Raw genomic sequence first — 25,866 nt, forward strand, 5'->3', positions numbered from 1 at the left:
ACACACACACACACACACTGTCAGGGAGAAATGAGAGTGAGTAAATGAGTGAATGAATGAATGACTAAGAGAGCCAGAGTAAGTGAGTGAATGAAGGAAGAAGGAGGAGGAAGAGGAGAAGGAAGAGGAGACAAAGGAGGAAGAAGAAGAAGAGGAGGAGGAAGAGGGGTAAGTAACTCACATCAGTATGGAAGACGTCAGGAGGAGGTAAATAGAGTACAGTATGACCCCAATAAACAAGGTCACCCAAGGTATGGTGATGGTCAAGCCTATATGCCTCCTTGATTGTCTGGGGTCACCACCATCACCCCCTGGGACCTACCACCCCCCCTTGTGACCAACCTCCCCTCCTCACTGGGACCTACACCCCCCTCCTGGAACCTACACCCTCCTGGAACCTACGCCCTCCCTGGAACATAACCACCCCCTCCTGAACCTACACCCTCCTGGAACCTACGCCCCCTACCACCCCCCCCTGAACCTACACCCTCCTGGAACCTACGCCCTCCTGGAACAACACCCTCCTCCTCCTGAACATACACCTCCTCCTCCTGGAACCTACACCTCCTGGAACCAATACCCTCCTGGAACATACACCACCCCCCCTGGGACCTACCACCCCTCTCCTCCCTCGACGTAACCCCCTTGAGACCTCCTCCACCACCCCTGGGACCTACCCCTCCTCCCTCCGTCATCCGACATTACCCCTGGGACTAACACCCCTTAATTTCTCCCTATAGACCCCTGAACTCACTCACTCCCTTCTCCCTTTAAACCCCCTAATCTCCCTTCCATCTCTCTGCAGACCCCTAAACTCCCTTCCACCTCTCTGTAGACTCCTAACCCTTCCATCTCTCTCTGCAGACCCTAAACTCCCTTCCATCTCTCTGCAGACCCTAAACTCCTTCCATCTCTCTGCAGACCCTAAGCTCCCTTCCATCTCTCTGCAGACCCCTAAACTCCCTTCCCATCTCTCTCTCTGCACCCCTAAACTCCTCTTCCATCTCTCTGCAGACCCTAAACTCCCTTCCATCTCTCTGCAGACCCTAATCTCCTTCCATCTCCCTGTTGACGTTCAACTCCCTTCCACCTCTCTGTAGACCTTAATCTCCCTTAAATTTCCCTCGCCCCAATCTCCCTTCATCTCCCTCATAACTCCTAAAATCCCTCTATTCTCCCTGAAAGTGGCACCATCACAGGGCGTCAACAAGGGAGAATAAATGCTCTGGCCGCCAATTAGGGAGTCGACGGTAAACACGACAAGAGGGAAATATTCGCTCCTTGGCTCAGTGTAATTGCTGTGCCGAGGAGCATAAATCCCCTAACTACACACCCTTTATATCGATGTAGCGTCGTGTGTGTATGTGTGTGTGTGTGTGTGTGTGTGTGTGTGTGTGTGTGTATTTTCTGCTTGTCAGTGTATGAATATGTCTGTATGTGATTTGTGTTTGTATGTCGTTTTGTTTGTGTGTGTTTCTTCGTCTGGTTATTGTAGTGATTTTTTTGCGTGTTTGTTTATTTGTTTAAGTGTGAATATTTCAGATTTTATTTTGGCGCGCGTGTGTGTGTGCGTGTGTGTGTGTGTGTGTATGTGTGTGCGTGTGTGTGTGTGTGTGTCTGCCTATCCACATGTATGTAAATTTATGCATGAGTGTATGTTTGCTTGTACGTTAATTATACTCGTCACACACACACACACACACACACACACACACACACACACATGTATTTTAGTATCAATTATATCTAGGTAAATAAAAATACTTGTCATTTCACCTGGTGGGACTAGTGGTGATAAAATACTACTTGTCTCCTGATAGCTGATAATACAGGTGTGTGTGTGTGTGTGTGTGTGTGTGTGTGTGTGTGTGTGTGTGTGTGTGTGTGTGTGTGTGTACCTGCAGGTCACTAGGACTCTCAGTTGGTGGTAGGGGAATCAGGAACCGATATTGGGCAATTATGCAAATGAGGAGAGTGACAGCAAAGGAGTGTAATGGTAATGTGTTTGTGTCACCTGAGGGTAGTGAGTGTGTTAGCTGGTTCATTGTGGAGAAGACGCCCGGACAGACAGAGAGACAGACAGACAGAGACAGACAGAGAGACAAAAAGACCGAGAGATAGTGAGAAAGTTTCCTTAGATTATCTATATAAATAAATAGTAACACCATAATAAATATGCAATGAAAAGACCGGAATTAGTTGCAAATAAAACGTGTTTAATTATAAAGAAAACGGCTTAACTTATTTCAAAGAAAACGCCCCGAGGAACTGGTTGGGAGGAAACGATCTTGTATATTGAAGTTAGAAACAATAACAAATCCGCTCTTGTAGAGGGTATAAATAAGGCTGTTGAGGAAGACAACAGGACTCACCTCCACCGCTCTTGTAGTGAATTAATAATAGGTAGGCATTATTACAGAGAGAACAATACAGTAGTGAAGGGCAGCAAGACTCACCTCCACCGTTCCTGTAGCAGAGGTAAGGGAATCTCCACACGTTGGCGAGGTCGACCGCGAAGCCGATGACCGAGAGGAGAAAGTCGACCTTCTTGCCCCAGGTCTCTCTCTCCTCCCCTTCTGCGTCCCCTGGGGGGCCCACGCCCTCCCTGGCCAGGACGTCCCCACCACCACCACCATCATCACGCCCACACGGCACCACCGTCTTCTTGGTGTCGCCCCCCGCCATCTTTGGTGCACTCTACGGGCGGCGCGGCAGGCAGCTCCTCCTGACGCTGGCGACTCACCCAAGCACAAACTGGTCGCCGCCGCGGTGCGTTAGTACGTCATGCGCGGCCACTGCCAGCAGTCTGTGGTGCGTCACACTCAGCGTCCTCCCGTGCGCGCGCCCTCACGCATACACCCTGGGGGAGAACATACATGTGTTAAGATTATGATGACGTTTACGAGTGTCAGTGACGTACAATAGTTCAGAGAGAGGCAGTCACAACTGATAGTGCAATCTGTCCACCTCTCAGTGTACTCCCTCAGTATAGCCGCACACACACACACACACACACACACACACACGTTACACGTAAGATAAGAAAATGTCTATGGAGCACCTGAAGATTAGTCCTTAGCTTTTTTCACCTGATGATTTTAAACACCCTAACGTTTCATGGGGGTTAGGTTAGGTTAGGTTAGGTTATGTTAGGTTAGGTTAGCATTAGATTAAGTTAGCGTTAGTGTTTAATAATATTCTGGTGATCGTGTGTGTTAGCTCAGTACTCCATCACTCCTCTTGGTTAGACTGACTAGCTACCACTGGGAGGTGTTATAAGAAGCTGGTGGTCGAGAGGGGCAGGTGCTGCCCGCCTCAGGAGATAATAGTCAAGTATCGCTGAGTCGCGCCATTGTTCATTGTTACAGTAAATACTTTTATCACTGCCCACACACACACACAGAACTACTACTACTATTATATTTTCTGTCACTCATAATCGAGCATGAAGATCACTCAGCTATGATACAATGATACAAGTTATTAGTGACGTCACCTTCGTTGGTGAGCTCTGAAGTGACTCGAGAGGCCGATGCGGGACTGGCAGGACCGTCCACAGATGTTGCACACGTGGAGGACTACATCTAATGCGTTGGCGCTTGTCTGCCTCGGTAAGCAGTCGGGCTAACTCTAAAGTATTAACACCTCGTGTGGTGCTCCTCCAAGCGTTACCGTGTGGAGTGGTCGTCCTTCAGGTTTGTCTTAAGACTATCATTATACCTTTTCAGTTGGCCACCAACGTTACGTTTGTCATTCTCTATAAGACTGTAGAGTTGCTGTTTTCGCCACGGATAATAGCAGCCTCGATGCTCAAACAATTGATGTGAGCGAGAATAATAGTGTTTGCCATCTTGTCATCCCAGCGGACTCGGTAGAAGGCATGTAAACTACATCGGTGGAAGTTCTCAAGTGCCTTGAGGTACCTCCTGTATGTGACCCATGTCTTGCTGCCATACAGGGAGGTGGGAAAGACCACTGCTCGATATACGTGCATCATTGTAGATAATTTCAGCTCCCTGCAGCAGTCTGCTACAGGCTTGAGATGCACATCTGACTCGGTGTTGGATCTCTTCATTGATGTCCGCTGTGGTGGACAGGTTGGGAGCCGAGGTACTAGGAATAATTAACCTGAGTGAAGGTAGTACCATTAACCTGGCTGGACGGTGGAGGCGTGGCTAAACCAGGGGCAGGCTGGAACAGTATTTGTGTTTTGCATACATTCACCTCAAGGTCGTTCAGTGTGAGCGACGAGGGTGAGGTCGTCTGCATACTGAGGTTTACCGATGGAAGCGGCCGACACCTTTGCCCTTGCCTGAAGTCGTCTTATGTAGAAAAGTCCCTTCATTCATTACTGGATGTCTACCCCACCGGCAAGGTCGGCACTGGCGTGGTAACTCAAACCACTGCGTGGCGCTCGTAGCTTCACTGTTCGCGTGAGTTACCTAATTTAAAAACCATTGCAGTAATTCAAAACACGTAGCACACGTGCGTAGAGAAGCGAGCATAACTTTCTGTGTGACATGGCCATTAGGAAGACAGTAAAAAATGTGGAAAAGAGTTGGTGCCAGTATACATCTTTATTTTACCCCATTTGGGTGGGAAAGAACTCAGACTGGGTGCCATTGTACAGGACACTGCCGTTCATACCATCGTGGAGTTGCCTCACAATGGCGATGAATTTTGGTGGGCAGCCAAAACAGCTGAGGGTACGCCAGAAGGCTTCCCTGTTGACCGAGTCGAAGGCCTTGGTTAGGTCGATGAAGGCTATGTACAGGTCACGACGCTGTTCTCTGCATTTTTCCTGTATCTGGCGGGCAGCAAAGATCATGTCAGTGGTGCCACATGGTGGTCTAAGGCCACATTGAGATTCTGGGAGTAAATTTTCCGCCTCAGGAAGAAATCTGTTTAGGAGGACTCGGGCAGCAGCGAGATCCCAAAGCAGTTGCCACAGTGTGACCGGTCTCCCTTGTTTTTATAAATATTGACGTTGGAGGCGTCTTTAAGGGCTTGGGGGATTTCCTTCTACTCCCATATAATCTCCAGGAGAGAGAGGAGTCGGCTGGTAAGCAGAGGTCCTCCTGCTTTATACATCTCAGCTGGGATTCCATCAGACCATGTAGCTTTGGTAAATTTCATCTGATTGATATCAGTGGCTACCACACACACACACACACACACACACCAAAAAATAGTGTAAAACAAACAAAAAACTGAGGAAAAGTGACAACAGAAAAACGTTTTGAACAATTAGCCCGGACGGACACGGAGGCTGTGAGGCGGCCGTGATGAGGACTGGAAATACAACACCTCTATTGTTTGTTTTAGCACTGCTTTTGTTTCTTGTTTTAGGTGAGTGAATAAAATGAAAGAAATGTATAGATAATGAAAGAAGTTATTTTGCTTTTTATTGTTTTTAGACGAATGGAACAAAGAGGTGAGTGAATAAAATGATAGAAGTCTATAGATGATGAAAGAAGTTGTTTTGTTTTTTATTACTATAGATGAGTGAATAAAAGGATAGAAATGTATAGATAATGAAATAAATAGTTATTGTCTGTTGTTTAAGGATAGAAATGTATAGAGAAATAAATACTTTTTGTTTTAATAATTGTTTTAGATGATTACATAAAAGCATAGAAATACATAGATAATAAAAGACATGGTTGTTTTAGTTTTTCATTAATTGTTTCAAAAGTAATAAAACAAAAACGCAAAAACAGATATATACAATAAATATGAATACAGAAAAATTAATTTGATTTATAAGGAAAGTTTTTATATATGATTTTCTTTATTATTTTACGTCAACCCAAAATTATAAACGACAGGAAAAAGCGGGGGAAATGTTATACGCCAGCAGGGGAAAAAAGTACAGGGAAATTGGGGAAATAACACGAAGGAAAAAATAAACAGGGAAAATTACTGTAAGCAAAAGCACATCAACTGAGGAAAAAGTAGCTAAGACACGCAGGGAAATTACTCTGAAAAGGTGGGGACAAAATTACCCTAGAAACAGAAATTATACTAAAAATGTTGGAAAAATATCCCCCAAAATAGAAAATTTACCTCTAATGACAGGAAAATTACCCTAAAATCACGGGAAATCTACCCTAAAAAACACACGATAAAACTACCCTAAAAACGTAATGAAACTACCCGAAAAACGCTAAAAGTACGCTATAAAAACGCGGGAAACTAACACTAAAAAACGCGGGAAAACAACACTAAAAAACGCGGGAAACTAACCCTAAAAAACGCAAAAATAAGAAAAACAGACGTAAAAGAGAATCTGATGCTCCTTCCTATGATCCTAAATCCTTAAAAAAAAAAAGAAGAGTTTCCAGAAGTAGGATAAGCGGAGTGGGGATTGAGAAGTTAATGACCTAAATAATTACTCCTGATTGGGGGTCAAATGAGAGTCCGGAAGGTGGCAAGACAGAGAGTTAATTAGCAATCAGGGGGATATTGTTGGCAGCGCTGCACACTGTTGCCACATCATCATCCACAGCGGCTATGACGACGATGCGATGTCTTCCTCACTTCATCTCATCTCGTCTCACTTCACCCTTGACACCAGACAACTGTGTAATTGTAGCGATGGATATTTGACGTTATCTCTCTCTCCCTCTCTCTATGTTTATCTCTGTGCCTCTGTCTCTCTCTCTCCCTGTCTGTCTCTCTCTCTCTCTCTCAATGATTCTCTCTCTCTCTCACTGCCTCTGTCTCTCTCTGCAATAACAGGTGTGGTCACAATAAGAAGTTTGACCGTAATCACAGGTGTGGCCACCAATCACAGGTGTGGCCACAAATCACAGGTGTGGCCACCAATCACAGGTGTGGCCACAACCACACGTGCCCCCTAACCAGACACAGTTGGTCGAGGTGTAATTGGACCAAACTTTTTCTCAGTTTCTTAAGTAATTTTTGAGGAGTAAGATTTTTTTTTTCTGGAGCGTATGTACAGTATGTATGTATGTATGTATGTATGTATGTATGTATGTATGTATGTATGTATGTATGTGTGAATTGTGTATATGTTAGGTATCTCGTTGTGTGTTTTATATACACCCCTGTATGTACAAATCTGCGAGTAGTTGTGTGTGTGTGATTTCGTGACTGTGTATACTTGTTTGTTGTGCCTTTTTATACATGTGTGTGTGTGTGTGTGTATGTGAGTTGTGTTTCTATGTGCGAATCTGTCTGTCTGTCTGTCTGTCTGTCTCTCACACACACACAGATAAACCCAACAATCACACTCTTCCACAACAGTTAATTACAGCTCCATCAAGTGTTTTACAAGCCTGTGATGAGGTGCTTGGCTGGCTGGCTCCCTTCTCTACTCCGGCGGACGAGACTCACTCATCGACTTTTAACACCGATGACAAAACTCGACTAGCCTACCGAACATACATACATAAACACATACTTACATACATACTGCACATACATACATACATACATACATACTTACAGGGAGTATGACGGAGGGAAAGAGGGAGCTTGAGGGAGGGAGAGGTCAGGGAGTATGTGGGAGGGAGGAGCCAGGAGATATGTGGGAGGGAGGAGCCAGGTGGTATGTGGGAGGAGGAGCCAGGGGTATGGGAGGGAGGCAAGGAGTGTGAGGGAGGAGGAGGAGGAGGAGGGGTCAGGGGAGTGAGAGGGGAGGGGAGGCAAGGGTCAGGAGTGAGAGAGATATAAACAAGGACTAACGCAGAGAACAAGAGAGAACCTTGAGAGATATCTAGTGAGTTATTTAGAGAGATGAGGAGTGAGAGAAAGGTGACAGGGGGAGATAATGAACGGTGCCTTCCATCAGAGAGAGAGAGAGAGAGAGAGAGAGAGAGAGGAGAAAATTGAGGAAATTAGACGGCAAGGCGAGGGGGACATGTCATTACAGAATCATCTCAACACACATCGAGGGCCCTGTCACTTGAGATCCCCCCACCCCTCCCAGTCTCGTCAACCTCCCACCAACCCATCACTCCCACAACCCCATCCACCTAACCAACCCTTCCCCAACCCCACACTCCACCCCCTTCACCCTCACCACCCTTCACCCTCACTTCACCCCTTTCACCTCACCACCTCTTTCACCTCACCACTCCTTCACCCTCACCACCCTTCACCCTCACAAGGATTCTCAACAGGTCCTTACGTTGTAGTAAGTGTTCCTGTGTTCACTGACGATGAGAGAGAGAGAGAGAGAGAGAGAGAGAGAGAGAGAGAGAGAGAGAGAGAGAGAGAGAGAGAGAGAGAGAGAGAGAGAGAGAGAGATAGAGAGAGCATCAATATAATCTCACAATTCTGTATCAAGATCGATAATTAAGAAGGTCTCCGCTGCCTAGCGCTTCCACCCTAATATCCCTGTGTGTGCGTGCGTGTGTCTGTCTGTCTATAAGTAGGTATGTATGTATGTATCAAGAAACTCAACCAATAAAACCAAATTAGTCTACCGCCACCCAACACCAAACACGACTCCCCCCCCTCACTCCCCCATCCCCCCTCCACACCCCCCCACACCTCACACCCCCAATATCTCACTCCAGTTAATTTGTCCCTTTTATTTCCCCAAGTCAATATGATTAAACACAACGAGAAAGCTCATCTGAATAGCAAATGAAATGACAACAGAGAATTTTACGCTGCCGGGGTAACGCTGAGCGGATTAATAAACACGTAAAAGTGAGAGAGAGAGAGAGAGAGAGAGAGAGAGAGAGAGAGAGAGAGAGAGAGATGGGAAGGGAAGGGAAAGGGAAGAGAATGTGTTTGTCAGAGAGAGGGAGGGAGGGAGGGGGGAATGGAGAGAACGTCTGTGTAAGAGAGAGAGAGAGAGTCAAATTCACTTCCAGAGTAATATTAGCTTTGCATTTGTCCATTGATTAAACTTTAGGTGACGAGAATCATGAGAAACGCCACCAGTCAGGGGGAGGAGGGAGGTGGGGTGAGTTATTGGTGAAAATTTTTCTGTCCCCGCCACCACAACTCGGGCTATTCACGCGCTTGGTGTAATGAGGTGGTCAACTTGTGCTCCCTGATCTCCTTGACTTACTGATTTGACCGGACCTGACTTGACCTCTTGACCTGGCCTGACCTGATCTGTTGACCTAGGTCCGGGCCATCAACTATAAACTATAATAATATGTATGTTCAATCATTGTTCCTTCTCCTTTCAGTAATAAAAGCTTTTGTTAAACGACCCATCCACCCCATGACTTTGTATGTAATAATTCATTTTTGTCCAATGTAATTTTCAGCCTTCGAGCTGCAGAACTTTTTCAATAAACCGTTAATTATTATTATTATTATTATTACACACACACACACACACACAGACGTCCACTCATTACATTTCTCCCAGCGACCCTACATACCACCCCTTACCTTGTCCTACCTCACCTGTTGTTGTCTCAGATAATAATTAACACACCTGGCCTCCTCCCCCCTCCCCCTCTCTCGTTATCTACATTATCTCTCTCTCTCTCTCTCTCTCTCTCTCTCTCTCTCTCTCTCTCATTACATAAGAACATAAGAATGGAGGAAACTGCAGCGGGCCTATTGGCCCATACTGGGCAGTCCTGTTTACACCCAACCCCTATTGCTCATATAAGCATCCAACCTATGTTTGAAGCTATTCAGCGTATTCGAGTTAATGATGATATTTGGTAACTTGTTCCATTCATCCACTACTCTGTTTCCAAACCAGTGTTTACCTATTTCAATCCTAAATCAAAATTTGTCTCTCATATTATTCCCAATCATCTAGCTGGCCATTTATAGTGTCTCCCTCGTTCTCTCTCTCGTTATCAACATTATCTCTCTCTCTTTACACTATGATTTCAAAGATACGTTTCATGAACACAACTTCACTGTTCAAACTGGCCTGGTCCATTTGATATATCGTCACCTAACCTAACCTAACCTAACCTAACCTAACCTTACCTAATCTAAACCAAACTACACCTAACCTAACCAAACGTACGCTAACTTACCCTGAACCAACCACACCTAACCAAACGTACGCTACAACTCACCCTGAACCAACCACACCTAACCAAACGTAATGCTAACTCCACCCCTGAACCCAACCAAACCCAACCAAACGTAACGCCATCCCACTCCCTGAACCAACCACACCTAACCAAACGTACGCTAACTGATTCCTTGAACCAACCACACCTAACCAAACGTAATGCTAACTCATTCTGAACCAACCACACCTAACCAAACGTAATGCTAACCTATCCTGAACCAATCACACCTAACCAAACGTAATGCTAACCTACCCTGAACCAAACCACACTTAACCTAACCAAATGTAACTAAGCATTCCCCCCCTTCTTAGGTAATTGCAGTAGGATAGTTAATGTTCAGGTGAAATAAGCTAAGGAGGGAAGGGGGGAAAGGGGGTGTTATGGAAGGGAAAAGGGGGAAGGGAGGTGTTAAGGAGGGGAAGAAGGGGGTGAAAAGAGGGGTGTTATGGAAGGGAAGAGGGGGGGTTTGGAATGGGGTGCTAAAAGGAAGGAAAAAAGGAGGAGAAAGGGGGGCCCCCGATTAAGGAGAGGAAGAAGGGGAGAGGTCGAATCTTCAGGTGATCAATATAACCCGGAAATATTAAAATAGTCATGGAATATTTTTTTTATGTTCTTTTTTTTTTCTTTTTTCTACGTTTATTAACTCATCTCTTGACCTGTGTTCTATTTTAAGGTTAATTTATTTCACCTGGGAGGGATTACGTGTCTATTTCTGTTTTTGGTTTTTGTTTGCGTTTTGTTTTTGTTTTTGTCCAGAAGTTGACTAGGAATTTATTTATCGTATTTGTTTTTTGTTTTTTTTTACTTAGTTTTCAATTCAGTTCGTCATTCAATAGTTGTTGTTGTTGTTGTTATGGGTTAGTGTTTGTTTGTTGTTGTTGTTTTTGTTGTTGTTGGTTTTATTGTTATTATGATTGTTGCTATATTATTATTATTATTATTATTATTATTATTATTATTATTATTATTATTATTATTACTATTATTATTATTATTACTATTATTATTATTATTATTATTATTATTATTATTATTATTACTATTATTATTACTATTATTATTATTATTATTATTATTATTATGATTGTTGCTATATTATTATTATTATTATTATTATTATTATTATTATTATTATTATTATTATTATTACTATTATTATTATTATTATCATCATCATCTCAAACATTACGATCTAAACACTATTTACTTTCAAACTTTAAAAAAAAATCAGATTTATACCAAATAAATTTAGAAAGTACTTTGAAAAAAAAATATTACTTCCCTTACTCCCTATCTTTCATAACTCACAAACATATTTCAAGCATTATTGTGAAAATCGGTATTAAAAAAATCGCTAACTGATTTCAGATTATATTGGCAAAAATCGGAATATTTAATTAGAGAATAAACAACTTGATTTCTTGATACAAATTGTGAATATTAACGATACGGATCTTTTAATTAAATTGCGGGCATTGACTTGGTGTGGGTGGGGGGTGGGGGGGAGGGGAAGGGGAGAGGGATGGGGAGGAGGGTGTAGAGGGTGGGGGGGGCAGTCAAGGTATGTAATGGACCAGCGCGTTGGCGTCGGTCTGAGGCGGTAATTTTTTTTTTTAGTTGGACTTACTAACTGGACATTTCCGGGTTGGCCTTTTCTCTGTGTGTGTGTGTGTGTGTGTGTGTGTGTGTGTGTGTGTGTGTGTGTGTGTGATGCGTACTATCGACCTCCCTCCTAGCAGCTGGGTTGGTGGGGAGGAGTGGGGCCTATTTCCTAGGCTTTAAAAACATTCTCAAACCTCCAAGAATAATATTCATTGTCGTCGTACAGTACATACGACGACGCATGACATAATAACAATAATAATAATAATAATAATAATAATAATAATAATAATAATAATAATAATAATAATAAAATAATAACAAAATAATAACAATAATAATAATAATAATAATAATAACAAAAATAATAATAACAATAATAACAACAAAACGAAGGTATTAGTAATTTAAGAACATACACCAGTATTATCTCACTGTCAACACATCAACTCCATAACACACTAATTAAATTCTCGAGAAGGAAATGGTAGAGAAAAAATTAATTTAATTTCTAGAAGTTGCCCGGGTGGAGGTAACACGAGAGTCGAGGGGGTGTTGTGATGGGGTGGGGTTGCATGGGGTGGTGTTGTGATGGGGTGGTGGTTGTGATGGGGTGGGTGTTGTGATGGGGTGATGTTGTGATGGGGGTGGTGTTGTGATGGGTGGTGTTGTGATGGGTGGGGTTGGCATGGGGTGGTGTTGTGATGGGGTGGGTGTTGTGATGGGGTGGGTGTTGTGATGGGTGATGTTGTGATGGGGTGGTGTTGTGATGGGGTGGTGTTGTGATGGGGTGGTGTTGTGATGGGGTGGTGTTGTGATGGGTGGTGTTGTGAGGTGGTGTTGTGATGGGGTGGGTGTTGTGATATAGGTGGTGTTAGAGGAAAATGCATTACATAATTTTAAATCAGTAGGAAGAACTGAAGGCATATTTCTGCTCAATTGTTGATAAAAACTACAATGCACGGAGCCTGAAAGATAGGCTCCTTGATGAAGTTAACAAGCTTTATCTTACCTTTGTTTGCCCAATAGTTCAGAATTTTGAATCCCTCATTGCCGCATTCCAGGCACCAAATTCTGATCCCAGCAAGTTATTTCTAGAGTATTGAGGAATTTAGGGACTTTCTGCTTCAAAAACTCTCCAAAGATTTTCATCAGAGAAAATTCCCTGAGTCACGGAGTGATGGTAAGCTTGGAGATAAGTTTGAATATTACTTAAGATTGAGCAAAATAAGCAGTGACTGCAAGCATATGATTCAGCAACGCTGCAGCGACTTCGTACTGCAGGCAGTAAGCGAGTTCGATAAAGTAGACAACACAACAATGAAAAGGAATACATAAAATATTTGGATCCTAAGATTTGTCTCAGCCAGTTAAGCCACGATTCAGTGCTCTACCTCTTGGGCAGTTGGCTAAAGGAGAAAATTTTGATGTGAATAAAGCAGCAGACCAGTATGAACGCATCTCTATGAAAACTAATTGGAAAGATGAGTTTCCTAACTCAGAAATCCCAACAGACCCTGTTCAGTTCTGGACAGCGGTTTTCAATTACGAAAATGCAGCTGCGGAAAAGTGTTACAAAGAGCTAGCCACCATTGGTCTGAACTCTTATTGTATTCCTCTGAGTACCGCATTTGTTGAACGAGCGTTTTAGTGTAACGAATGTGAAGACCAAGGCAAGAAACAAGTTAAGGCCACATTCTTTAGAGGCCATTTGACGAGTGAGAACACACCTGCACAATAAGGACAGCTGTTGCCAGAAATTTGAAGTTACTGAAAAAATGTTAGCACTCTTCACAAGTCAAACGTACAGCAAGGAAAAACTAAAGTTCGACCAAGGGGAAGGTAGCCAGCAGTCTAGTACTTCCAGTTCAACCTGCACACTATTACCGGAAGTGATGGAGAAAGGGAGGCAACTTCCTTCGATGAAATTTTGTCTATTGAATTTTAAAATTCCAGGTAAGTTACATTTTGACTGTAAAACCTATGCAACCAAAAAGAACATATGGTTTCCCTTTTTAATAAATTCCACAAACTTGTGCTGGTAGTTGACCCTTTTTCCCCTTAAATGTCCTTTTTTTTATGGAGAGGTTGTCCTGTTTTGGGGAGGAGCATCTGGCAATCCTGCTTGTGATAGGCAAGAACACGGGGATAGTGTGTTTTGGCTGCTCAAGGGGTGATGTGGTCATGATGTGAGGGAGGGAGGGGTAACCGTAAGACAATTTAAGGGATAGTGCTTAAATATCATAAATATATATATATATATATATATATATATATATATATATATATATATATATATATATATATATATATATATATATGTATATATTTCATGTAGATCCACAATGAAAACGTGGATAAGATAAATCTTGATAAAATCCCACGGGAAAAGGGAAACAACGGAGCACCATAGCTTTCGTCTTTATTCAAGACTTCTTCAGTTGCCTCTGAAGATGTCTTGAACTCCTCCTTTCACTATCAATATAATATATATTATAGTTTAACACGAGGGAGAAATATTGAAAGAAAACGTAAACGCGGGGTATAGTTAAAGGGGAACTATTATATCTATCCCAGGTGGTCGAGAACCTACATTGTACTTTCGCGTTCATTATTCTGGAATTTGTTAAGAAAAAAATTTTAAGGTTTCCTAAAGTTTTCCCAAGAGAACGTGATAAACCTACTCCTTCAGTCATCACTTAGGCTTTTAACTCTTTTCAGGCTTACACCATAACAACAGCAGCGCCAGCACGAGCAAAACACAACGCCTGACGTACACCTCCGCCGTACAATAACACGCTTAAGGCAGTGAAACTCTTTTATGTAGGTAATATTATTGTTGTTCGGTTCTCTTATATCCTTTATGCCACTAACCAGGTGGATGAAGAAGGAATGAACGAACGGAAAACTGAGAGAATACAAGAGAAATATTTAATCACGTCCGATTATGATGCAAAAGTTGAAAATAAATCCCTATGGAGGTAAGAGTGTCAGGTAGGGGTGGTGGTGATCCCTGTGGTAGCTAAGTAACCTCAACCCCAGTGTGCTATGTCCTGTTGCCTAGACGAGAGAGAGAGGCCATCATTAAACACTAAACCCTGCCTGGATCAACGCTATCGCATCTCTTTATGGGTGAGGTTTTATCTAAATGGAAGCAGTTCAGTTCTGGTAACAGTGTAACCTAACATGGAATGATTATTATTGTTATTGTGTGTGTGCAGAATTCCTGCCTTCTGCACGAACCACTGCCTCGAGTCATGTCTCGTTTCATGAACAACTAAACAAGGTGAATACAATACCATAATTATGTTAACTCGACGTTTTATGATAATTTCGGGCCTATCAACACCCCCCTTAGCCCCATGTGCTCTCTGTTGGAGTCTTCCTCTAGGTTTGTTCATTCTGCAATAAATATCGAACAACTATTTTGCTATTTTCCGACATATTTGTCTGTATACGACCACGCAGGTTTATAATGTGACTGAACTTATATGAATAACATACAGGGTCTCCTTACCTCGCGATGCTTGAGACCACATTGCCCCTATGGACATTTCTGCCTTCCCAAACAGTGGTTCGTGCAGAAGGCAGTGATCCACCCCCCCCTCCCCCACACACCTACGTCAGGTTACAGTTACCAGAACTGAACAGCTTCCAGTTTCAAGACCTCTCACCCAGGGGGCCCGTTTCTTTTATGAGTGACTGTACCAGTACCTATACTCTCTCTCTCTCTCTCTCTCTCTCTCTCTCTCTCTCAGGCAGGAGGGAGGAAGAAAAGCACCTCACTCTACCTTCACCAACACTGAGGCAGATCGTGTATAAAGGATCCGAATTTTTAACTTCCTGAGGATTACATTAAGCTTAGCCACCCCAGCTTATTTCACTTTAAGATTAACCTCCCTAATAATAACCTGAAGCTTAGTCATCCCTCCAGCTGATTTCACTTTAAGATTAACTACGCTAATAATAACCTGAAGCTTACCCACCCCAGCTTATTTCACTTGACCACCCTAACAATAATTTAACTTAAAACACCCCATCGACAACTTCGCTAACCTAACCTAACCAAACTTAAATCTATATTTTCTTGTAACTGACACACACACACACACACACACACACACACACACACACACACACAAGAGGGCATACAAGATTATTCTCTCCCCTTCCTACTCCACATATCAAGAAGCGCTCAACACACTGACCCTTTCGACTCTCACTGACCATCACCACGACCTCATCTGCAAATTTGGTAAGAAGGTTCTGCACCATCCTCGACACCGGCTCCAACTACCACCTGAGATCCCTAGCCCGAGAATTGCTGTTCGACACCACAACCGCTTCCAGCCCATACGTGCACGAACTGATCGCGATAAGAACAGCCCAGTCCCAACCATTGTAAAAATTATCAATAAATTGTAATAAACCAGTGTATTCACTCCCAGTAAATCCTACTTCTTGCACTGTCACTATGTTGAAATGAACTGTAGTTTGAGCCTTTCCCCATCTAGTTATTATATGTCTTATTTGTGTCACTTATGTTACTTGTATATTATTTGTAAATCGAAACCCATTCCCCAATTATGTACCTGTATATTTTCAGCCTTCTGGCTGCTATGCTCTTTCAATAAACCGTTAATTATTATTATTATTACACACACCTTAACTAGATCCAATATGGCGTCAATAATACACTGAGACTCTACCTTAACACCAGTTATAGAGGAAAGGATAATAATCATGATTTATTTTGGTTATTTTGAAGGCCTAGAATCTTCGTTAACTTAAACTCTCACTCATAAACATCTCACTTATAAATTCAGACTCACGTATAAACACAAATATCTCACTTATAAATTCAGACTCACTTATACACACAACACTCGCTTATAAACACAATATCTCACTTAAAGACACAAACTCTCATTTATTAACTCACTTATTACCTCAATCTCTTATTTTTAAACTTAAGATTTACTTATACACTCACACTTTCACTTATAATCTTCAGACTCTTACTTATAATCTTCAAATCATAACCTCAGACTCACTTATAAACTAAAACTCTTATGGTAAAACCTCTATTTAACGGACTAAGTGGAGAGAAAAGTCCGTTATATCGAGGGTTCGTTAGATAGGAAACTTCCCATCTAACGGATTATATGGAGAGAGAAATCCGTTATATGGAGGTTTAACTCTACTTAAAATGTCAAACTCTCACTTATAACTTAAACCCTTACTTGTAATCACAAATCAAGACGTTCTTTAGTCCTTAACATAACACAGTGCCAACACGAGCAGTCAACAGCGCCTGAGGTTCACTTCTAAGCTTTATGAACGTTTGTTCGCCTTCTGCCAACAGTGGCGTTTGAGATTCTGCTGTTATCCGGTGCACAGTGGGACGATAAAGAGCTCTTGTTGTTAAGGTACAGTTCTAGCGTAATTTCAAAGCCATTTTATAGGTTATCTTTACGCTTTAGTTTAATTGGAGGTATTGGCTGGGTTCTCACATCGCCCTTTGGAGGTACTGGGGCCATATAGCCACAGTTAGTGCAGCCTTCCTAACAACGCAGTTGTAGAGGAGACACTAACGTTGGAACCTTTAATAATCGTGAACGTGTCAAGTACCCCCCCGTCACTACATGATAGTTTGGTTTAACTGAACTAATGAAGAAGGAAGCACCACACGAGCAGTGGTCCCGGTGTGGACGCCTCGCTACATTAAACTGTTGAGTGTCCACAAGGTCGCCCCACTCAACCTGGCCGACGCTGTCCTGGAGCGAGTGTTGTTACGGCGGAAGTGACACACTTGACCATTATTAAATATTTTTTCCTGGCGGTGGAGAGTGACAACACCGGTGTAGGTCGGAGGTGAGTTTTGGTGCCTAGACAGGGGAGCCAACGTGGTCAGTGTTGACACTCAACAGGCAGCGCGGCGAGGCCTGACAGCCCCGGCGGCCTCAGTCATTCATAAAGATGACCATGTTAAATAATATTCCTCGTAAGTAAATACATAAGAATAAACCTGCCTGGTGGACGTAAACTACAACACAAAAACAACATCAACATTACACTGAGAAATAAACTTAACTAAACATATTCACTTAGCGCCAGTAAGGAGGTAAAATTAACCCTGAGAATATTTTATATAATTCTGAACCCTTATTTGGCTTCACGGGTGTACGGACAGTATCTAGTTAAGTCAGACCCGTCAAGTATATAACACTGGTGCTATTTTGGGTCCATCTTTTTTTCTCGCTTTAACTTATCGATTATTTTATGTAAATTCTTGTCTTTAACTACGACGAATATTATTTTTAGGAACCTTAGAGAACCTTACCTCTTACAACCCCATACTTCACCCGTCACTCACCGCACGTACAACAACAAATACTTCACCCGTCACTCACCGCACGTACAACAACAAATACTTCACCCGTCACTCACAGCACGTACAACAACAAATACTTCACCCGTCACTCACCGCACGTACAACAACAAATACTTCACCCGTCACTCACAGCACGTACAACAACAAATACTTCACCCGTCACTCACCGTACGTACAACAACAAATACTTCACCGTCCTCACCGCCACAACAACAAATGCTTCACCCGTCACTCACCGCACTTACAACAACAAATGCTTCACCTGTCACTCACCGCACGTACATATAAATACTTCACCGTCACCCTACCGCGCCCACAACAACAAATGCTTCACCGTCACTCACGCCCTTACAACAACAAATCACTTCACCCGTCACTCACCGCACATTACAACAACAAATACTTCACCGTCACTCACCGCACTTACAACAACAAATGCTTCACCCGTCACTCCCACAGCACTTACAACCAACAAATACTTCACCCGTCACTCACCGCACGTACAACAACAAATACTTCCACTTATCACTCACCGCCTTACAACAACAAATGCTTCACCGTCACTCACAGCAAATGCTTCACCGTCACTCACAACAATGCCGTCACTCACAGCGCCTGGCAACAAATACTTCACCCGTCACTCACAGCACTTACAACAAATACTTCACCCGTCACTCCACAGCACTTACAATAACAAATACTTCACCGTTACTCTGCACGTACAACAACAGCAACAACAACAAATACTTCACCCGTCACTCACCGCACGTACAACAACAACAACAACAAATACTTCACCTGTCACTCACCGCACGTACAACAACAAATACTTCACCCGTTACTCACCGCACGTACAACAACAACAACAACAACAAATACTTCACCCGTCACTCACCGCACGTACAACAACAACAACAACAAATACTTCACCCGTCACTCACCGCACGTTCAACAACACGTTACCACCACTCGTTACAAAGGTTCATTGTCCCAGAGATCTCAACTACCATCCTCGATTAATTTTGAGGTACTTTCACGATAATTAAATCCAGGTTAGATTAAGGCTAGGTTAGGTTAGGTAAGTTTAGGTTAGGTTAGGTTAAGCTTGGTTATGTTGTTCAGTTACCGCACTTCACGTTAACCTTCTGATACTGTTATGAAGATTATGTAACACCTGATGGTTTAGGACACTCACCTGGGGCTGGTTTAGGACACTCACCTGGGGGCTGGTTTAGGACACTCACCTGGGAGCTGGTTTAGGACACTCACCTGGGGGTTGGTTTAGGACACTCACCTGGGGGCTCGTGGAGGACACTCAGGTGTGAGGGACGGAGAGTTGGCCAGGGCCCCATTGACCAGTGGTGACGCACGCCTGCAACAGACCCCCCACGCCCATCCTCTCACGCCGCACGCCCACCACGCCTCCCACTAGCCGCCCTGGGGATCTCCACCACCTGGGTAGCCCGCCGCAGGTCCCCCGGGGAGGTGAAGGGGGGGCGGCGCCCGTGGGGCAGGGACTATGGACTAGGTGTAGTGATGACGGGTGTGTGGGATGGGCGGGCTGGCGTGGGAGCAACAACAGTAGCAGGGCGCCAGGGAAGCGGGGCGGGGGACCAGCAGGGCCACCACGTTCCACAGCGCGAGCAGCAGAGAGAAACTGGAGTCGCACTGTCCCATCCACAGGTGGCAGAGGGTAGACGTCCACTACTTCACTGCTGCTGCCACTGGCCCCGCGCCACCCCGCCCCGCCCCGCCCCCACCTGCCCTCACTCCGCCTGCCCTGCCCCAGCCCCGCCCACCTCACCATCTCCACCACAGGGGACGCGGCCCTCTCCTCCACTACCACTCTTCTCCCTGCATGCACGCGCCCCACCAATCACACGTCACACCCCTGCATCTCAGGCCCGCCCCCAGCTTCTGCAGAGACAAATCATAGGAAGGCAGCATCCTAGACACGCCCACTGGCTCCACCCAGTGTGTGCTGATCCTTCACCTCCAGCGGTCCTTAAGACGCAAGATTATTTTATCTCAATTTCTCTTTGCATGGTCTCCTCCCCCCTACTCTACCTAACCTCCTTTGCCTCAATCTCTTCCTTCCATCCCCCCTTTTTCTTCCTGTCTCTCCGTTCTTTAAACTCTTCCCTTAGCTCTTCTCCTTCCCTCCATCCCTTTCTTCTGTCTTTCTTCTTTCACTTCCTCCTCATCCCCCTCAACACCTCCCCTGTGCCGCTATCGATATAGTCAATATGAAATCTGATGCTGACGCCACCAGGTCAAGGCTGACAGCTAACCTGTTGCTAGTGCCACCAGGTCAAGGCCGATACTATCCTGTTGCTGACACCACCAGGTCAAGGCTGACCGCTAACCTGTTGTTAGTGCCACCAGGTCAAGGCCGATACTATCCTGTTGCTGACACCACCAGGTCAAGGCTAACCGCTAACCTGTTGTTAGTGCCACCAGGTCAAGGCTGACCGCTAACCTGTTGTTAGTGCCACCAGGTCAAGGCCGATACTATCCTGTTGCTGACGCCACCAGGTCAAGGCTGACAACTAACCTGTTGCTAGTGCCACCAGGTCAAGGCCGATACTATCCTGTTGCTGACACCACCAGGTCAAGGCTGACCGCTAACCTGTTGTTAGTGCCACCAGGTCAAGGCCGATACTATCCTGTTGCTGACGCCACCAGGTCAAGGCTGACAGCTAACCTGTTGCTAGTGCCACCAGGTCAAGGCCGATACTATCCTGTTGCTGACACCACCAGGTCAAGGCTGACCGCTAACCTGTTGCTAGTGCCACCAGGTCAAGGCCGATACTATCCTGTTGCTGACACCACCAGGTCAAGGCTGACCGCTAACCTGTTGCTAGTGCCACCAGGTCAAGGCCGATACTATCCTGTTGCTGACACCACCAGGTCAAGGCTGACAACTAACCTGTTGCTCGTGCCACCAGGTCAAGGCTGAGACTAACCTGTTGCTGACAACACCAGGTCAAGGCTGACACTAACCTGTTGCTGACAGCACCAGGTCAAGACTGACACTGACCTGTTGCTGATACAACAGAGCCACACGATAGTGCCATGACACCCATCAACATACAGTAACATATACTGTGTTTGTTTACGCATATTTATAGGGATTTTACGCTTAGAAAACGCAAATGATGCATAGCGACGCAAAAAAAAACACCCATTACACAAAAAAAATAATTAAAAAACGAAACCAATAAAAACACGCAAATAATAACAAAACACACACACACACACACACACACACACATGCATGGGTTACCGTATCACAGTACATTCACCCACAACCTTTTAGAAATCAGTGAATGAACAAATGAACGAATCAACTTTCCTTCAGAGACCCAAGTGAAGGAAAATATATTACGACACTTGCGGGGCACCAACACCTACTTACACGCGGTAAAATTGTCGTCAGTGGAGTCAGAAAGGCGGGTTCCCGGGGAGGAGAGGGCATGATTACATTGAGCCAAAAATAGTGAAAATAAATAAAAATACAATAAGATTTTTGAAGGTGTGCGTGTTTTTTTTTTTTGTCTTTGTATGTGATTCTTTATGTGTGTGTGTGTGCTTGCTTGTGTATTATTATTATTATTATTAGTTGTAGTAATAGTAGTAGTAGTAGTAGTAGTAGTAGTAGTAGTAGTATAAGTAGTAGTAGTAGTATTAATAGTAGTGAGGAAAGAAGATGTGACGAGGGGATGGATCATTATTACCCAGCAAGGAGGTAGTTTAGGTGGTGGTGGTGGTGTGGCCGAGGTGAGGTGAGGAGGTCGGACGGCTGGTAGCACACAGTGACACAACACCGGTCAGCGTAGCACTGTCTATCATTCTCAATCTTTCTTCTAGGCTCTTACCAGGTTTGTGTTTTTGTATTTGTGTGTGTTTTGTCCACATGTATGTATCCGTGTGTGAGAGAATCTTCATCCGTTTGTTTGTTTGATTGTTTGTCAGTCTGCGTGTGTCTACTTACATGTCTTTCAGTGTGTCTATGAGTCTGTCTGTCTACCTGTCCGTTCACTGTCTATGTTACTGCGGTGACTACTACAGTACAGAGAGAGCTGCACCATTAAAGCATGACTTGGGGCTAATGTTTGACTATACAGTACAGTGCTCTCACTCCATGGTTCCCGTGTCTCCACTGTGAAATGAATTCCAAAAGTGTATCCGGTAGGTCGTGACCTCTTATGTTTGCGGTGTAATAACAAACCATCGGTAAACTGAACTAACCTAACGCAGCTTGACTTAAAAGTTAATGATGTTAAATAACTTCGTCCATGCTAATGTCTTGAGTCGAATGTAAATATTTAGAACGAAACCTTCAATTATGACGTCTGTTTTTTTTGTGATTGAGGATTGTGATGGTCCTATAGACATTAACGGTTATATTGAGTATTGGGACCCTCCTAGTCTTTAATAATGGCTTACTTACGGTAGTGTTATAAATGATCTAATGCAGGGAAATGGTATTGTGGTTTGTTTAAGGTATATAGTTTGACTAGACAAATCCCTGTTCAGTCAGTGCCGCTCCTTGGGTCCTGTAATTTTAATATGCTGAAGACATATTCTCGGCTGGTGATGGGATTTGATCTCTGCCTCGCCAGAATATGAATTGCATCATGAGAAACTAGTTAAAGTTCTGTAAGAATGGAAATGTCTGAGGCAGTCGAGCTCTAGTAATTTAAATAAATCCCGGTCCCCTTCCCGGTAGTTCTTGCTTCCATCTGCCTTGACACGGGAAATTTATCGCAGAGTATTTCTTCAATTATGTGATCACTTTAAAAATGAAATTTTCAGCCTCGTGAAAATGTTGACTCGGTAACAATTATCAAAGTTCTTCTTGAAATTTTATTGTGACACGGTAGACATATTTTCCACAACCCCATACTAGTTCTGGTGCTCGAATAACTGCCAAAGAAAATACGGGATCACCTGAAGATTAGCCCCCAGTAATATCGCTTAAAGATTAACCACCCTAACGCAGCCCCCATCCTTCTGGTAGCCTTAGGGGTGAAGTCTGCTTAAGGGAGGCAAATCTTCAGGCCATTAAGGAAAAATGTTGTACGGTGCATCTCTACAAAATTAGAATATTACAAAGTAAAGTGAATTTTATTAGTTATTTAGGGGCTGTTACAGGTGTTTATCTACGTCATTTTATTACAGATGGCGAAGTATTTGGTGACGGTTGCGTGTGTGTGGACGCTAGGGTCGTCCTGGGCCCAGCAGTACAAGGTGGCCCCTGCAGCAGCTGTGGTTAGTGCTGTGTTGTGATGTTTGAGACTTGACTCTCGCTCGTGACTTTGTCCTGGCTTGTGTTGTGTTAATGGTCGAAATCTTTATTGTGGGTGGGTGTGGCTTATAATCTACAGTATATCTTATAATTTGTCTTTAAGCGAAAATCGTCCTTTTACTTCAACAGCTGGGTGATGGAGGTCCCGTCGTTCTGGGACAGTCGGGTGGAGACTTTGGCAATGTCGCCCAACTTAACCAGCTCGATGGTCGTCCTGGATTCGTCGGCCTGTCTGGACAGAACCCCTTTGGTAATGTGTTCCAGGACAGATCCCCATTCTTGCTGGGACAACTGGGCCAGACCTCCCTGACAGGTGACGGTGGGAGCCTCCTATTGGGTCAGGCCGGCAGCGGCGGATTCCAGGGCGGCAGCGGCGGATTCCAGGCCGGCAGCGGCGGATTCCAGGCCGGCAGCGGCGGGTTTGTAGGAAGTGACGGTCAGCCTGTGACTGTTAGTCAGGCAGGACAGGTGGGCGGCAACGTGTTTGTGGGCCAGCAGCAGCAGCAAGGTCGAGAGGTGACTGTGACACAAACCAGGACAGTTGACAGATTCGTCACCACCACTGACCTAGCCTTCAATAGCGTCCCTGTCACCATTACCGAGTTCAACAAGGTGACGGTGACCCTCGCAACACACCAGGTGAGACGGCTTTGTCAGATTATATATTATACAGAACGTCTAACAATTTACACACCCCTTAAAGATGTTGAGAGCCTCCTGAGTGCTCGCAGCAGCAGCAGCTTTCTCCCGTGTAGTCTCCTCACATCAACAAGTGAGGACACAGTTGTTGTAATACAAGCATTCGTGGTATCTCGACGAAAAACTGACAAATGTCTATTTAAGACCAGATACAATTATAAGTTTCAGTCGTAAGACTTGATTACGGAATAATTAAATTAGGAATTTAATCCTAAGTAGAAATGCCGTGTAAATAAATTATTAAACCTAAAGGAACATTGATGATGAAGGTTGTATTCCCTGTGCAGGTGCTGGTGACGGCGGTGAACAACGTGGTGCAGGTGACCACCGCCCTGGTGACCAGCACCTCCACACTGACGGTCACCGACGTTATCTCTGACTTCCGCTTCGTGACGCAGACCTCCACGGAGATCCAACCAGTCACTCACACTGCCTACAACATAGACCAGACCACCTTCACCTCCAACATAGTTCAGAGGTAAGTGGTCCCTACCTTCTCGTTTTGTTGCCATACTGGATAGTGTTGCCATGTGGTGTTGACATGCTTCTTACTGTATTTGTTCGTTTGTTACCCAAAATGTGTTGTTTCAGGGTGGTGGTGACGTCGACATTCGTACGGACCAACATACTGACTGATACCAAAACGGTGACAGAGCGACGCTTCGTATCAACCGTGCAGTTCGTCCCCGCCACTTATTATTAGCGCCGCTCCTCAGTTCGCCTCGGCCACTTGCTTCTAGCACCACCTCACTTACATCGCTACTTGATCATATTTATACATAAAATCATCCTTGTATTCTTTAAAAATAATGAATATGACCATAATAATGACTTTCAATTCGTAAGAAGTTTGACCTTAAATATATATACCTGAAACTGACCTGACCTAACCCATCCTGAATTGTCACAGAAACCAAAGTGTACTTGGTTCTATTTTTTCCCCGATAGCTATCCTACCTGTGGGAGGCAAAGAGGGAAAGAGGAGGTGGGAGGGAAAGAGGATTTGTAGGGGAGTAGTAGGTGAGAGGGAAGGGAAGGAGGGGTGAAGGATTTAAGGAAGGGGTTATGTACAGAGGAGAGCACTGAGATAGAGGATACATTAACCACATTTATGGCAAAAAAAAATCCCCTATGACGCCACCATCGTAGTAACAGCCTCACCCAGTGTCAACAGATGTAATTTGACAATATTGTTTGCGTATATAGTTACGGTTAGTTACACCACACTTCATAACTTTGCACCTTGATAAATTATATTGGTGAAAGACGTACGAGCTCCACTTCTTAATTACTTTCTCGTAAAATGGAAGTAGACGGAAACAAAGTAACGCCACTAAATGGTGACAAGTGACCAATACTAAGAAGGAAGTACAGTACAGTGCGTGTGGAAATTGATAGCGAGAGAAGACAAGGAGAAATCTGGTTATAATCTACTGGGGGGGGGGGGACATTGTAAACCATAGTCTATTGAGCACTAAAAATGAATACTAAAATTTTTAATAGTAAAAAAATTAATGCTGTAAAAATACTAAGAAATAATAATAAAAGCGTCCTAATCAAAATGAAAAATTATACTTGAAGAAAATAAATGTTCTTCCTCCAAACACACTTCAAAAAACGAGCCGAGACGAGGAAGCAAGTGGATCTGATAACGTGTAACAAAAGAATGTACTGTATAAACGCCCAAGTAAAAAATAAATAGCTATGTTTAATATAATTGTCCCATGTGTGATGTTAGTGCGTTGTTTGAAGGTTTATTTGTTCAGTTCATCATAACTTTACTGGGTCTGTTTTGTTTACTCCCGATCATCGCGTCACTTGTTGAGGGT

The 25,866-nt window shown here is 43.9% G+C and overlaps 2 protein-coding genes across 3 annotated transcripts in view; one reads left to right on the forward strand and one right to left on the reverse strand.

The window, feature by feature from the left end:
- The window catches only part of LOC121877599 (sodium-dependent dopamine transporter-like), an 83,335-nt gene extending 63,614 nt beyond the window's left edge, over window positions 1-19,721 (reverse strand). For both annotated transcript variants that reach the window (XR_006091028.1, XM_042383400.1), the window contains exons 1-2: window positions 19,322-19,721; window positions 2,457-2,860 (exon numbers count right to left, since the gene is read on the reverse strand). Coding sequence is in view for 1 of the 2 variants with exons in the window: in XM_042383400.1 (XP_042239334.1) it covers window positions 2,457-2,685 (229 nt within the window). In the remaining variant the exon portion in view is untranslated. The remainder of the gene's footprint in view (window positions 1-2,456; window positions 2,861-19,321) is intronic.
- A 2,125-nt stretch (window positions 19,722-21,846) lies between these two features.
- LOC121877607 lies at window positions 21,847-24,860 on the forward strand. Its single transcript, XM_042383410.1, has 5 exons — window positions 21,847-21,908; window positions 23,212-23,301; window positions 23,468-23,977; window positions 24,325-24,515; window positions 24,629-24,860. Exons 2-5 carry the CDS (start codon window positions 23,212-23,214, stop codon window positions 24,738-24,740), a joined length of 903 nt encoding a protein of 300 aa, XP_042239344.1. The 5' UTR covers window positions 21,847-21,908; the 3' UTR covers window positions 24,741-24,860.
- Window positions 24,861-25,866: the final 1,006 nt, after the last annotated feature.

This window comes from Homarus americanus, unplaced genomic scaffold, assembly GCF_018991925.1.
Source record: "Homarus americanus isolate GMGI-L3 unplaced genomic scaffold, GMGI_Hamer_2.0 scaffold54332, whole genome shotgun sequence".
In the NCBI taxonomy this organism is placed as follows: domain Eukaryota; kingdom Metazoa; phylum Arthropoda; class Malacostraca; order Decapoda; family Nephropidae; genus Homarus; species Homarus americanus.